We start from the raw sequence: 15377 nt of genomic DNA, 5'->3' as shown, positions 1-15377 counted from the left end.
GTGTATCATTTTCAGTCAATTCTTTCTCACAAACATATAGCTTATATATCACCATATGTTTTCTGACAAAATAGCTTAAAATTGACAACTGGATTTTATAGTTACCCTATAGCGTGTGTATGATATGGGACTAAGTGCTATGCAGATAATATGACATTGGTTATTTTATTATTTAAAATAGTTTTGTGTGAAATCAAACTACAGGTTTCACATTTGATATGCTAGGAAACCTCTAGACAATGCTATTGTCTAATATGCAACCCTGCCTTAAATAATATAGTGACTGAGTAATTAATTACAATTGAAACAGAAATGTAGGCCAGGATTAGCCAATTTTTCATAAAGGAAAAGAAAGATGTCTCCTATTTATTTTTAAGCCTTCCCTTTCCAGAATATAAAGGTTATTTGCTTCTAATTCTGCTGCAGCCCATGCAGGGAGATTTATCCCAGGACTGTGTGTATGCCACTGTTTGTCAATGTCAGGTCTGGGGGACCCCCGGGGGTCCAAAATGGACCCTTAATGGTCTGTAACTCTGACAGTGTGCAAAATGGAACCAAATGGATTCCATTTGGTTCCATTTACATACTGTCAGAGTTAAATTAGTCAGAGTTAAATTAACACTGGTGAGAGATTGGACAAAAGGTTTAAATGGTGGTCTGTGGACTATAATGCACGTCAAACTGGGGGTCCTTGAAATAAAATAAACTTGAGCATCATGTCTTAAGCATGCCATTGGTTCTCAAAGTGGGGTCCGGGGGACCCCCCATGCAGGGCTCCTTGAGGGAGTTTCAGGGGGGTCCCCAGCTAAATGAGTTCTGTGTGCACAAATGGTCCATTTGATTTGGTTCCATGTGTACACTCGCTGAGTAAATTAACATTGATTTTACAATAAAAATTGGGGTCCCAGAGATAGAAATGCTATTAAATTAGGCTGTCAAATGGGAATCACAGCTATAGCCTAGAGCCGAAAAATCTTCTCTTATGGGGGGTCCCTATAGGCATATCTTTTCAAATGGGGGTCCGCGGGCTTTAAGTGTCAATTCGGAGGTCCTCCTTGACATGAGAACCATGGTTTAGACGCACCGGCGTGCACCTGTGTGAGGCTGCAGAGAAGTACCCATGCAGGCACACTGGAAACTGGGGCTTTTTTTTTGTAGTGCTCGCTGTCGGGTTCCAGGGCCAACCTCAAAGCACCATCTGTTTCCAATTTGGAGTCCACACAGACGCAGCGCTGTCTATGACGGTCAAACAGCGAATTTAAATGTTCTAGGTGTTGTGTTAAAAGAGAAGGAGAGAGAGAGACAGAGAGAGAGAGAGAGAGAGAGAGAGAAACCTACGCTCGACCCCTATTTAAACCTTTTTGTGAAACCTTCAATTTCACGTCTAAGTTGAATGTCAAACCGCGTCCCTCGTAATTAGGCCGGCGCCTGATGACCTTTCATTAGGCTATACGTCATCACAGGATGAGGTTACGTTTTCTGCGTTTGTGAAAAAATAAAGACACTTAATGGGTGATATTTGGTTAAGTGGTCATGATGAATTAATTGGGACTTTGTCTCCATTGGGCTAAGAATATAGGCTCATTTGCGCTTTAGCCTGTTAGTCAGTGGTGTAAAGTAACTAAGTAATTGACTTAAGTAATGTACTTTTTACAATTTTGTACAATTTTGAGGTATTTGTAGCCTACTTTACTTGAGTAGGCCTATTTGATTTCCTATTTCCAATACACATCAGAGGCAAATATTGTACTTTTACTCCACATTTTTTTCAAAACGTAGTTCGTTTCTTAGATTTTGATTATAATACAAAACATGAACCACTTCAGCACTATATAGCCTACTACAGTACATCTTTCGGCCATTTGAAAATCTACCGATCTACAATTACACAACAATGCATTCATTGTGAGCTTGCCTTGTAGATCTGCTATTTTAATGAAATGAAATGGGACATTTTGCATAATGAGTACTTTGAGTTTTGGTAGTACATTTTGATACTTTTGTACTTCATGTCATTTTAGAATTCTGGACTTTTACTTGTAAGTTGTAACAGAGTATTTCTATATTGCAGTATTGATACTTTTGCTAATATGTGAGTGGGCTACTTTTTTCCACCACTGCCTGTCAGTCTACGTAAAGGCCAGAGGCTTATAGGAAACCTCTCCGGCCAGCTTCTTAAAAACACAACAGTGCTGCTGTTCCATGCAGGAGGAGTGCGCGCACGGCAGAGAGGTGCACAGCGAGGTGCACAGCGCACGCACTTTTATGATTGCGCGCTTGGTTCTGGACCGGGCACTGAATGTCTGGACAGACAGGAGCATTTCAGAGTGGGATTCAGGACCCGCGGAAACGCATTTCCTGTGGAATAAAAAGGGGGTAGTGTGTGTGTGTGTGTGTGTGTGTGTGTGTGTGTGTGTGTGTGTGTGTGTGTGTGTGTGTGTGTGTGTGTGTGTGTGTGTGTGTGTGTGTGTTCGCAGCAAAAAACCCTGGAAAGCCTAGCGAGGAGGGAAATGACAGTGGGCTCGGGCCGACCTCTGCGCAACCTGGGAGCACTGGCACAAAGCCCCAGTCTAGGGCCTAGAGTAGACCAACACACACAGGGCCGTGTTAACGTCAAACTGGGCCCTATTAGGCACAGGCCGATTTTCAGCCGGTTAAAAACAGGTCACTACTAAACAATAATTAATAGGCTAATATAATGTAAATCGCTCCCCTCCAGCTCATATGTAAACACTACAGCACTCTACCCCAGTACAATTTTAAGGTATTTGTACTTTACTTGAGTATTTCTGATACTTTTACTTCTACTCCACTACTGTACATCTCAGAGGCAGCCTTATCAATCTCAAAGAAAAGGGAAAAACAGCGCTCTCTCTGTTTTGTTCCTAGTGTAGCATTAAATCTGTTCTTGAGAGATACAGTACATTTCGGCTATTTGAAAATAGCCGATCTACAAGCACACAATGCATCTCGATGTGACGCTTCTCAGTTTTGTCTTTCAAAACATATATCTTTTTTTCATGGGTGCATTTTGGGCCCCCCTCCCATGACGGGCCCTAGGCAGTAGGCACAGTGCCTAACGTGCCTGTGCAGAAACACTGCCCTGAACACACACTGAAGAGACCCGGGTTTATTTCAACAGGCCTCTTCTGCTGCAGATGTGTGCGTACAAATGCAAACCCAACTTCACTTTATACTGGGTAGAAAACACAGAATTTATGTTACAGCCATACACTCCATCACTAAGCCCTACCAATTATTTGATTTACGCAGGCATTTCGTGTTCATGTATTTCATTTTCGTGTTCAGGGGATACATTTTGTGACCACAGAATGAAACCGAAGACAGATTTGAAAGATTATGCTTTATTATACCAAAATGTCTGTTTTTTATATGTCAGAGGGAAAAAATACTAAACAAAAAAACACAATTTTCGTTTTTTCAAGAAATAATATAATCTCAATGGAAATCTTTACAAAGCCTCAATCAATTCATAGTCTGGGAGAGAACAAATTGCATGATCAAATGAAACAAAAATATAAACAACACTACAGTCTTGAAACCTATAAATTATGACTCAGTCAGTTATTATATAAAAGGCAGCCTTCGGAGTGGACAGTAAAGTAAACCAACATCATGACACCAAAAACAACACACAGATTACATCTGTAATTTCCCCCCACCCACGTATTCCTTCCATGATTTGGCTTCAGTTCACATTTGGCTTTAGGCATTGGGATTATTCTTCATCAGCTCCATGTCTGAAGTGACCATCTCTTTCACCAGTTCCTGCATAGGGAGAGAGCAGTTTCACAATTCCAAATGATTATTTAATGTAAATGTTTATACAAAAACAAACACTCTGTGCTTTTAACCACTTAAACCCAATATACTTAGTTGTCCCCCAGGGCTCGTGTAGATCTGCTATTTCTGCTGAACGTTTGTGTTTTTAAAAAGACTGATATGTATTTTTTTCATTTTATCTACACTGACAAAACTCCTCTTCAGTTCTTAATTTACATGCTTAATTTATAATGGAAAACTGAGCTATACTTATGTGTACGGACACGCTGCTGCCCAGATAGCATGATGATGATTAAACTGTTTGGCTGATAAGGGATATTTGTGGTTTGTTGTCAATTTGAAGCTGCGTTGGAACTTGGAATACTGTCTTTCTTCTGTTTCAGAATAAAACTGAACACATCATTTCCAGCAACCTCCAACACACACACACACACACACACGCACGCACGCACGCACGCACGCACGCACGCACGCAGACACACAGACTATGTTCCAAGTGTTACACAAATAAAATCAAAAATTAATGCATCACCAACCTGAAAAGTCACCTTTGTCTTCCATCCCAGCTTCTCCAGTGCTTTTGAACTGTCGCCTTGCAGGTAATCCTATGGTGGAGAAGAGAGGGAGAAAGAGTGAGAGACAGAAAGGGAGGGAGAGAGAGAGGGAGAGGAGGGACAGAGGAAGAAAGAAAAACAATTCATCCGTCATGTTTGATGGCCACTGGAGGAGAAGGGCATTCAGGATGGCTCGGGTTTTCCAGCCAGCAGAGATGTTGTCCTGATATAAAGACGTACTGTGTTCCACAGCTCATGTGGACTCGGCATCAACTTTTGAGATCTTCACTAGGATGCATGGGATTTTCTGTCTCTCTTGAAACACACACGCACACGCACACACACACACACACACACACACACACACACACACACACACACACACACACACACACACACAGTATCCCCTCTCTCGGGGAAAGGAAGGTCACAGAGTCTCGCTGGCCATCAATCCCAGACCCCCCCCTCCACCACCACCACCCTCCACTGCTCTCTCCAGACAGCCCACGTCGGAGCCAGAGCATGATGAATTGTGGGACTCTGGTGGTGTAACCCCCCGGCCCCCCACCCCCACACCCCCCTTGGCCCCCCAACTCGGCTTCCCTGTTGTGTTCTGCGCTGGGTTCAGGATCCAGCGAGACCCTGCCCCGAGACCACCAAAGAGACAGTTTTCAGGGGGAGAGAAAAATAAAGTCTCCCCGTACCTTCTCTTTTTTTATGCCTGCCCTTCTCACTTTCCACCTCAAATCTTCACTCTTTTCTCACTCCGTTCCCCCCACCACACACAGGGGCGTCACAAGGGGTAGGAAAGTGGGACTGAGTTACCAGGGCCCAAGGTGGAGGGGCCCCTAGTAACTTTAGCTATTGAAAAATAGCAGATATACAAGCTCACAGCGCGGCACCGAGTGCCGCGCTGCGAGCTTGTAGATCTGCTATTTTTGAAAAGTCGTGAAAATGTGCGCAAAAAAAAAAGCGAAATATTTTGAGATTGGGGGGTCCTTCACATGAAAAAGTTTGAGCATCACTGACATGGAAACATAGGTTTCTTGGCACACATTTTCACGATTTTTCAAAAATAGCAGATCTACAAGCTCGCAGCGCGGCACTCGGTGCCGCGCTGTGAGCTTGTATATCTGCTATTTTTCAATAGTTAACATTCATGGGGGGGCCCGCAGTGAATCCTTGTACCCAGGGCCCAGAATTTGGTGTGACGCCCCTGACCACACACACACACACACACACACACTCACACACACACACTTTCATCGCTTCTCCTTATACAGTCATCCTATGAAGGAAGGCATTAGTTCTAAATGTGTGCCGTCCATACGTGGGCCTCGTTTAGCCTACCTTAATAAAACATTTCAGCAGCCTAGACCTGACAGTGAAGCCATCTTGTTTCAATAACATAGGGTGTGCTGTAATAAGGAGATAAATCCCATAATGACTCAAGTTGTCAAACGAAAAATAAATAAATAAATACAAAAATAAAAAGATTTTCACAATGGACAATAACGATTTCTATTCTCCTGATAAGGAAAAAAAATACAAGCACTTTAGAGGGTTCTATTTTCGTCCCAGAAGCGATACGTGGCAGTCCATTGCTCCATGAAGGTATAATTTATATAAAGAGAGCAAGCGAGCAAGCGTTATTTTATCTGACACTCAAGCTCTTGAAAATGTCTTTTCAGGGTGATCTTATTACACTGGAACGCTCACGGCAGCGCTGGCGTGTTATAGCGGCACAGAAGGCCATGCATAGCTCACTCTTTGTGAGAGCAGGGACCCACATCTCACACACACAGAGAGCGAGAGAGAGACAGAGATCTGCAGCCCTCAACCCCACAGCAGTCTATGTCTGTCCGTCTTCTGATTACACACAAAGGCACTTAAAAGTGTACACACACAGGGTATGCTTTCAGTGCATGCGCACGCACACATGGACCTTCTCATGCATGCATATACTGTAGGTATGTGCACACACACACGCACACACTGCGTGCACAACGTTCATTGTTGACGTTATTCGGCCATGTTTGAATACATGGTTCAGTACTCGGGTGAAGTAGTTCCTGGACCCTTATGGATACATTTTTACACTTCATGAGTTAAATTAACACACTGTATTTGACTGTGTACAAGAATGAACACACCTTTGAACCTCACATGGTGTACATATTAGCCAGCAGATGAAAGTTAGCCTCTTTTTCTCTCGCTGTAATAGCCAGAAAAACAGACCATTCTCATGTGAATAGTACTGTACATTACTCATTACTTTCTTCTGGCTCCGAGTCTGAAGCTATAACTGGAAACATTTTCGGACTAATTACCTACAGCAATGGACATAATTTATCATGAGAATGAATGTAATTATTATACGCTGACTTACTCCGTAATTATATTAAATAATCCACTCGTTCTATAATTATATTGATTATGCTTTTTTCTGTTTAATGGAGCACATTTTCTAGACGGCATACAAGTAACATCAGGTGCTCTTGTCACGAACACTAAAGTGGGCTTGAAGTGGAGTTTTCCCCTTAAGCTCATAAATCTTCAATAGCACCTAAAGCTTGAGTTATACTTTGTTGCACATCATCACATGCACTGAAATGAGCTGATCTGCACGTTCTTAATGCATCACGCTGTGATGCTTTGTGAGCTTGTAGATCTGCACATTTCTGGTGCACAACTCTGGCACGCAACTAAAAAATAAATCAGGCTCAACACTTATTCAAAACTCATGTTGCTGACATCTCAATGTTGTCAGCAAATTGATTCAGGGTGCCATGTAGGAAATGTCATTTCTACAATAGCAAAAAAAAAAGCTCAAGTAGTAGTAAATGAAAGTGTGAAAACTGGAGCTGAATGGAAGTAAAAGGGAAACAGCCTGCAGTGTGGAAGAGGAGCTCCAAAGTCATTTTATGGCATGGTGTGCAGCGTCTTCATGCGAACAGAGGTAAATTCTATCTTTTGACTAGAACAGGGGTCTTCAACAGGGGGTCCAGATTAGAACCCTAGCGTCTATATTCTGAGAACTTTAGCCAAAAATAGCAGATCTCCGGCGTTGTGAGCTTGTAGATCGGCTATTTTCGGCAAAGAGAGGGGTACATTGACAGGTCAAGTCTATTAATTATTGACGGTTCAAGTGGTTAAATATCATAAAACACAAATTGCCATGAATCCAAAATACACTGATGATTGTGCTGTCAAACAATGACACTATATGGAATCTATGGAAAGGTTGTGGGGGTCCCTGCTTCAGCTCCCTCTCAGCTATAAGGGGTCCTTGGCCTGAAAACTTTGAAGAGCCCTGGACTAGAGTCATCACAAGACCCCATTTATTTGTGAAAAGACACTTGTGAACTTGACCAGGCGGGGTCTCAGTCGGTTAGCAGAACTTGTGGTGGAACATCTGTTGCAATAAGCCCTTTGTCAGCTCCAGTCTGGCCATGCAACCACACAGCTCAGCATCCAGCTCTTCAATCTGATACCTGCTCATTCTGAACCTGGAATTCTGCAAGGTGATGGACTCACACACACACACACACACACACACACACACGCACACGCACACACACACTCAGTGACTCGCGCTGCTCGGTGGAACACAAGCCGCTTAAAAACTGCTAACAAGAGCGTTCTGCGGCCAAGTCAACTCACCCCAAACAGAGCATGTAGCGAATAATTCAACATGAACTGCTAACAGATGGGGCACAATATAATCTTCATATGGATCCGATTTGGAACCAAATCCAACTTTGTGGTACATCCTGTTTAAAGTACTGCTCTGCCCATGTCTGAAAATATGCAGCGGTGATAATAACAATAACTGGTACAAGAAAGTCGAAAATTAGCCGTGACAAAATGTCTCTCTGACCCTGGGAGCGTGATACACAATTTGGAAGAGCTCACAGCAGTACACAACCCACTCAAATGACACAAGATCGTGTGATAGGCTTACGAGTGTACTCATAGGCTTCTAAAAGACCCAGTGCATTATGGGACGGAAATACGCCATGCTGTTAAATGGACGAAGTGGAATCATTTCGCGCGGAACGAAGGGAGAAGACAGCAATTACATAAACAGATACATACCGCAACCAAACATGACAAAGTCAATGAGAGCCTCTTCCTCACTGAGGAGATGTTGATAAATGGACGCTTCCTCCCGTGTCGTCGGACAGTCTCGAGACACTCGAGCGTTATCGATGATTCCTCAGTGTGCAGTAAGATAGCTTACTCCATCCACCCTTTGAGAGCAGGCAGCACCGGTTGCCAGGAACACGCCGACTTCACATCTGTCTAGGCCATTCATATTAGCCGGCGCAGTTAACAAAAACCATCATCATCATTTACCCCAGTAAAGGTGAGGATGATTCATGATCCCTCCAAGATGAATAGATAGGGCTAAGTACTCACAATACCTCCAGTTACACAGTGTGTGACCTATACGCGCACAGCCCGAGTTATAATTAGTTGCGCACAGGTGTTGCGCACCAAAAACGCACCACGGCGTGACACATTTGCGAGCTTGTAGATGTAGATTGCCATTTTCAGCACGCAAAATTGCCATGCAAATAAGTAATAGGGCGCATGCCTTCTGTCATCTTTCCTGTCTCTATGCACTGCGTACTTTATGCAATAAAACATAAAAGCCATAAAGAATAATCCCCAAAATGTAAAAGCACCAGACATTTAGTGTGTGATCACGGTCCATAAAGCAGCCAGGCAGTTAAAGGCACTCAGAGTAGGTATTTAACGCTAAGGAATTCTGGTATCATAGCAAGGCCTATCAATAAATCACAGCACACAGGGGCTGACCCCCTCTTTCGCACAGGAACCAACACACATCCATACAGGCGTGCGCATACACACACACACACACACACACACACACACACACACACACACACACACACACACACACACACACACACACACACACACACACACACACACACACACACACACACACACACACAGTACATACAAAGCCATATGCAGAGAAGGAAAATAAATACAATGCAACGGCAAAATGAACTCCAGCATTTCCTGCATATACTGTAGAAATGCATACACAGTACATACAAACACAAGCCTAATTCCATGCGATAATGACAAAATATCAATGTGTTTTTTTCCTCCCCTATAGTGGACACACTGGCGCTTTTGGGAGATACATCAAACGTTCTCACAGAGACGACTCATTTCTGTCTTTCTTCCCTCTCACTCTGTGAAGATGGCCTGCTGGGAGACTGTGATGTGGTTTTGAAAGGCCAGTAGCAGTGTCTCTGGTATGTTGTGTACAGTAGTGGACGCGAGGCTCTGCGCACGCCGCGACATCAAACGAGATCAGATAAAGCCGTGGAGAAGAACTCTGTGAGAGTCTGGAGCCCACGGTCTCCTCTCGTCCCGCGGCAGACCCAGATGTTCCGGACCAGAACCCCCAATGTTCTCACCTTTGACCTTTGTAGGGTTTGACGGATGAACTCACCCTTGATCCCGGGTCATTCTTTATTCTTTTCTACATACGCCCCCCTGTCTCTGGCTGTGTTAAAAGCTGCTACAGTATCTTCCTATCTTCGTCACATTCTGCTGCTCTTTATATTTCTACCAGAGTGCCGTTTAGATGGAATAGATACAATTATTTCGTTGATTCAAGATTTTTTAATTTAAGCGCTAATCCATGAGTTTTATATTACAAAATCGGGAGAGTTAAGTCAACTCTTGAGTGTGCAACAATGGACCTGTTCACAGAAGAAGGGCCATAAATTTTCGTCTAGAAATGATGTGGTTCGTCTCCGTGGAGCATGGAGTTCTGCAGGTGACCAGGTGTGTGAGAGCCGTCATGTGTGTGCAGGTGGGTTGATGAGGAATATAAGTCACAGCTTCTCATTCCTTTCCTTTCAGTACCGGAGTCACAAATCTGTCACTGGTCAATTTCCACCCCAACAACAACCACCACCGCCACCATCGCCTCTGTCTCCCCGCTTCCTCCTCGGCATGAAAGACCCTCCTCCGTCACACGGAGTGGGAGAGCAGCTGGAGATACCAGCGGAGGGGAAGGAAGGAAGATGAGAGACGGACAGAATGGGAGAGAGACAGACAATAAAGACAGCAGGAGCGGGGCAGAGAGAGAGAGAGGGGGGGGGGGGTCCCTTTCCAGGATTTCAGGACAGCATTAGCCTCTCCCACACACAGGTGTCAAAGGTCACAACTGTGCCAATGAGAGATGTGTGTGTCAGACTTTCTTTTTGTGCATGTGTTGGTTTCTCTCCCTCTCTTTCCCTCTCAGTGTGAGTGTGAGAGAGAGAGAGAGAGAGAGAGAGAAAGAGAGAGAGAGAAAGAGAGAGAGAGAGAGAGAGAGAGAGAGAGCGCAAGAGCGAGAGCTTGTGAGTTATGGCTCAGATTTCCTTTCCCAGTCTCTCCATGTAGCTTGGCCGGCACAAAATGTGTGAAGTGACCTCTAAAGGGTGGCCCTGTCACCTTGACAAGCACAGACCCATACATTCGCACACACAAGCGCACACGCACGCACGCATACACACACGTTTGTATTGCTATACTTGTGAGGACATCAACGTTTTAGGACCGTAAGCCTAAAAAAGCCAAAAATTGCAGATCTGACCCTGAGCCGATCTGAACACACAGCGACATGTTGTGAGCTTGTAGATCAGCTATTTTCCGGTGCACGACACAAGCGCACAGCCAAGGATAAATCAAGCATGACTCTATCTTTAATCCCTAAACCTAATTTCTAAATGCCTAAACCGAACACTATCCCCAACCTGAATCTGTTTCTAATTATAAAACTATCTCTAAACACTAGCATTTCTCCTGTGAGGACCAGGAAAACGGTACTTACAATATCTCACATTCTACTGTACTTGTGGAGACATTTGGTCCTCAAAAGTGTAGTAACACACACACGCACACACACACACACACAGACACACACACACACACACACACACACACGCGAGCACGCACACAAATTACAGCCTACAGAGAGTTGTGGTTTGAACGGCAAATTATGAGTACATGAAAGAAAGAGAAACACATTGTTCAATCGGCAGTTCGGCACAGAACATTTTTACACCTTCAGAGTTAAATGAACGCTGAGGATTTTACTGCGTGTTCATGACATGAACTTAGTTGATTTACAAAAGGACCCATGCAGATGCCAACCAGGAACCGACAAATCACACCCCTGGAAATGACTTAAGCCAAGGCTGATTTATACTGTACTTGGTCGAGCCATGTGTCATGCAAAAACAATGATATAGTTACGACACCCGTGCTCGCAAACTGAGTGTAAGTCAAGGCTTCAACTTTGCGTCCGTGTCATTTCACGTCATCTCTCTCTCTACTGGTCCTGCTGCGATGATTGTTCTCCATCAGCGCTCATTAAAATTCCTGGGGGAGCCGTGTGATAAATATTTACTCTGCCGAGGACACACTCGGCGCACGCATGCGCGCACACACACACACACACACACACAGACAAGACACACGCACGCACACACACACACTCTAAACACTGTGGAGTGGCTGGATTGGAGAGGGGAGGCAATAGCGGCAGATAGCGCTAAGTGCTCAGAGGTGCTGCCAACCGCCGAGGCTCACGGTTGTATATGTGAAGCACTTAGTGTCAAGATAACTGGATGGGGGGCTGGATTAATTGTCGGGACAATTTTGTGTGTGGTTGCGCATATACATGTATGGATGGTGTGTATGTGTCCCTGGCCTGTGTGTGTGTGTGTGTGTGTGTGTGTGTGTGTGTGTGTGTGTGTGTGTGTGTGTGTGTGTGTGTGTGTGTGTGTGAGTGTGTCAACGTACAGTATAGTCCCGTAATGTTTAATGATGTTTATGGAATCTGGGTCGGCACACACACACACATGAATACGTTCAAACAAACGCGTGTGCCCACACACTTGAACTGAACACACGCGTTGCGTGCGCGCACACACACACACACACACACACACACACACACACACACACACACACACACACACACACACACACACACACACACACACACACACACACACACACACACACACACACACACACACACACACACTTAACCACAGCGGAGCTGGACGGGCTCACTGCTGTTCCACAGGGCTGGTGTTGGTGTGGAGGGGGTCATGGAACCTCCCCCCACCCCCCACTCCCCCCCCTTCTGCATTCTATTATTCCTGCGGACGGGAAACAGATCATAATTCCTGGAGTCAGCAGAAAGTTGGAGACCCAGAGAGAGAGAGAGAGAGAGAGAGAGAGAGAGAGAGAGAGAGAGAGAGAGAGAGAGAGAGAGAGGGAGAGGGAGAGGGAGAGAGATAGGCCGTGAGAAAGAGAGAGAGACAGACGTAGGGAGGGAGAGAGCGATAGACAGCAATGGAAAGAAAGAAAGAAAGAAAGGCACAGAGAAGAGAAGAAGCATGAGAGGGAAAGAGAGAATGCAGGAGGAATAGAGCGAGTGTGGGAGATGGAGAGAGGGGAGGAGAGAAAGACAGGAGTGAGGCGGAGGTAAATAGAGGGACTTTCAGGTGACAGTTGATTTCTACTGAGGTCAGATAAGTCAGTCTGATGCTTACTAACCCGCACACCAAAAACAGCAGATCTACAAGCTCACAATGCACCACATAACCCGCATTGTGAGCTTGTAGATCAACTGTTTCTGTACATTTGTATTATGTTGAGATTACATAAATTGGCTATTTTTGGCACGCTACACTGTCGTACAGCAATGTTGTAATCAGGCGCAGTGGTGGAAAAAGTACTCAAATGTTTTACTTAAGTAAAAGTATAAATACTGTAATATAGATATACTCTGTTACAAGTAGAATTTAAAATGTCCAAAAGTATTGCCATCAAAATGTACTTGAGTAAAATTACAAAAGTATTGGCATCAAAATATACTCAAAGTTACAAAAGTAAAAGTACTCATTATGCAGAATGTCCCAATTCATGTTTTCAAATGTCAAAAACTCTTTTGAAAATAGCAGATTTACAAGTTAACAATCCGTCAAATCGCGACACATTGTGAGCTTGTAGATCGGCTATTTTCAAATGGCCAAAATGTACAGTATAGGCTGAAGTGGTTAATGTATATCTTCTTGTAATAATAATCGAAATCTACAAAGTAATTAGTAACTTAAGTTTTCAAATAAATGCAGAGGAGTAAAAGTACAATATTTGGATCTGAGATGTAGAAGTAAAAGTTTTGGAAATTGGAACTACTCAAGTAAAGTACAAATAAATGTACTTAGATACTTTCCACTGCTGATCAGCCGTGAGCAGCTGCAGAGAGCTAGCCTAGCACAGCTAAACAATCCACCCATGTTAAAGGGATATTCCACTTTCAACAGGGAAACAGCTTATGGGCTTCTCTCCACATACACACCCATTGTAACTTCAAACTCCATTTTAATGATAGATGATAGATTCATTAAAAACAGGATGTGTTTTTGCCATAACCTTTTTCATTTATTTTTAATAATTATTTGGGAAAATGGAAAAAATGAAATACAAAAAATAATTATTAAAAATAAATGAAAAAGGTTATTGGAAAAAACACAGGCTGCTCACGTATTAGGAGGGTAATATGAGTCACCAGAAAAAAATCAAACCTTCGTTCGAAGTGGAGCCGTGAAATTGAGCACTTCCAGATCTATGTTTTTGATTCTATGTGTTCCCCCCTGTGTGTGTGTGTGCGTGTGTGTGCCTGGCCTGAAAACAGCGCCCCTCCCTTAACATGTGTGGTCATAAAAGGTACTGTTCGAACTCAACGGGACATTTCTCACTGGCCTGAAAACAGCGCCCCTCCCTTAACATGTGTGGTCATAAAAGGTACTGTTCGAACTCAACGGGACATTTCTCACTGGTGAGACAGGACACACAAAGCCACTCAGAGGGAGACCATGGGCTCCGCCCACGGCTCCAAAAATAATGGGTGTTTTTAATGAATCTATCATGGTTAAAATGAAGTTTGAAGTTACAATGGGTGTGTGTGGGGAGAGGCCCTGGGCCTGGGGGGCCTGGTAACATTTACATCAAATATCTAAATATTGAATCAAGCAAATTAAAACTGTCCAGGGTGTTTATAAAAGCCTGATTAGACAATAAAATGACCAAAAGTTTTTTGAAAGTGGAATATCCCTTTAACACACGGTGGGGATGTACTGTATATATACTGCAGTTAGTCAGCTGCATTAGTATATAGTCTGGCTATGCTAGGCTAGCAGAGAGCAGCAGACTGGTGAGAGAGAGTGAGAAGTATTGCATCCATATGAGAAAAATTATGACAGAAAATTAAAGGCTCTTCTTGAATACTTTCATCATTGGATGAATAAAGAAATGGACATGTTTCCCATTGTGTGTGTACATTGTTAACACTTGGCTTTGTGCAGTACTGCCTGCACGCGTGCATGCGTGTGTTTACTATACCAATCGGCCTCTGGGTGTTTCATATTTGAGGGGATATCAAAGCTGAACATGATTCCTCTACTTTAAACAACATTCCTTACAATACGCACTACACAGAGAGAGAGAGTGAGTGGTGGTGGAAGGGGTACTCATTTAGTCTTATCTTAATCAAAGTGTAATCTCCACTATGTAAAGCTCTGGGGAGGGGGGAGGGCATCTGGGTCTACTTTGGACACCCAGGCATCATGAAACAACAAAAACAACAACAAACAAATCTAGCAAAAATAAAAAAAAAGAATAAGAGTCAACATTACAGTACTGTCGGGCAGAAACCTTGTATCTCCATATTATTTTTTTTTATGTTTTCTTTTGTTAATCAATGCCCTGCTTCATCATAAAAGAGTGTCGCACATGAGTAGTGAAAATAGTTGATCAACAAACTCACAACACGTCACAACAAGTGTTTTAAAAATGATAATAATAATACAAAAAAGGAATGGTTTCCCCCTGACAGTGATGTTATGGTCATTTGTGTGGATCCCTCTTTCTGCCTCTCACAAAAAAAGATAGTGTTGTTGACCTATA

At 43.5% G+C, this 15377-nt stretch overlaps 1 protein-coding gene across 1 annotated transcript in view; it reads right to left on the bottom strand.

The window, feature by feature from the left end:
- Positions 1-3386: 3386 nt before the first annotated feature.
- The window catches only part of gmds (GDP-mannose 4,6-dehydratase), a 210225-nt gene continuing 198234 nt past the window's right edge, over positions 3387-15377 (bottom strand). Inside the window, exons 10-11 of the mRNA XM_080720120.1 lie at positions 4341-4409; positions 3387-3789 (exon numbers count right to left, since the gene is read on the bottom strand). Coding sequence (XP_080576246.1) covers positions 3727-3789; positions 4341-4409 — 132 coding nt within the window. The 3' untranslated portion in view covers positions 3387-3726. The remainder of the gene's footprint in view (positions 3790-4340; positions 4410-15377) is intronic.

The sequence above is a fragment of the Nannobrachium achirus genome (assembly GCF_963921795.1).
Source record: "Nannobrachium achirus genome assembly, chromosome: 1".
Classification (NCBI taxonomy): Eukaryota; Metazoa; Chordata; class Actinopteri; order Myctophiformes; family Myctophidae; genus Nannobrachium; species Nannobrachium achirus.
Note: the sequence above shows the minus strand (reverse complement) of the source record. Positions and strands in the feature narration are given on the sequence as shown.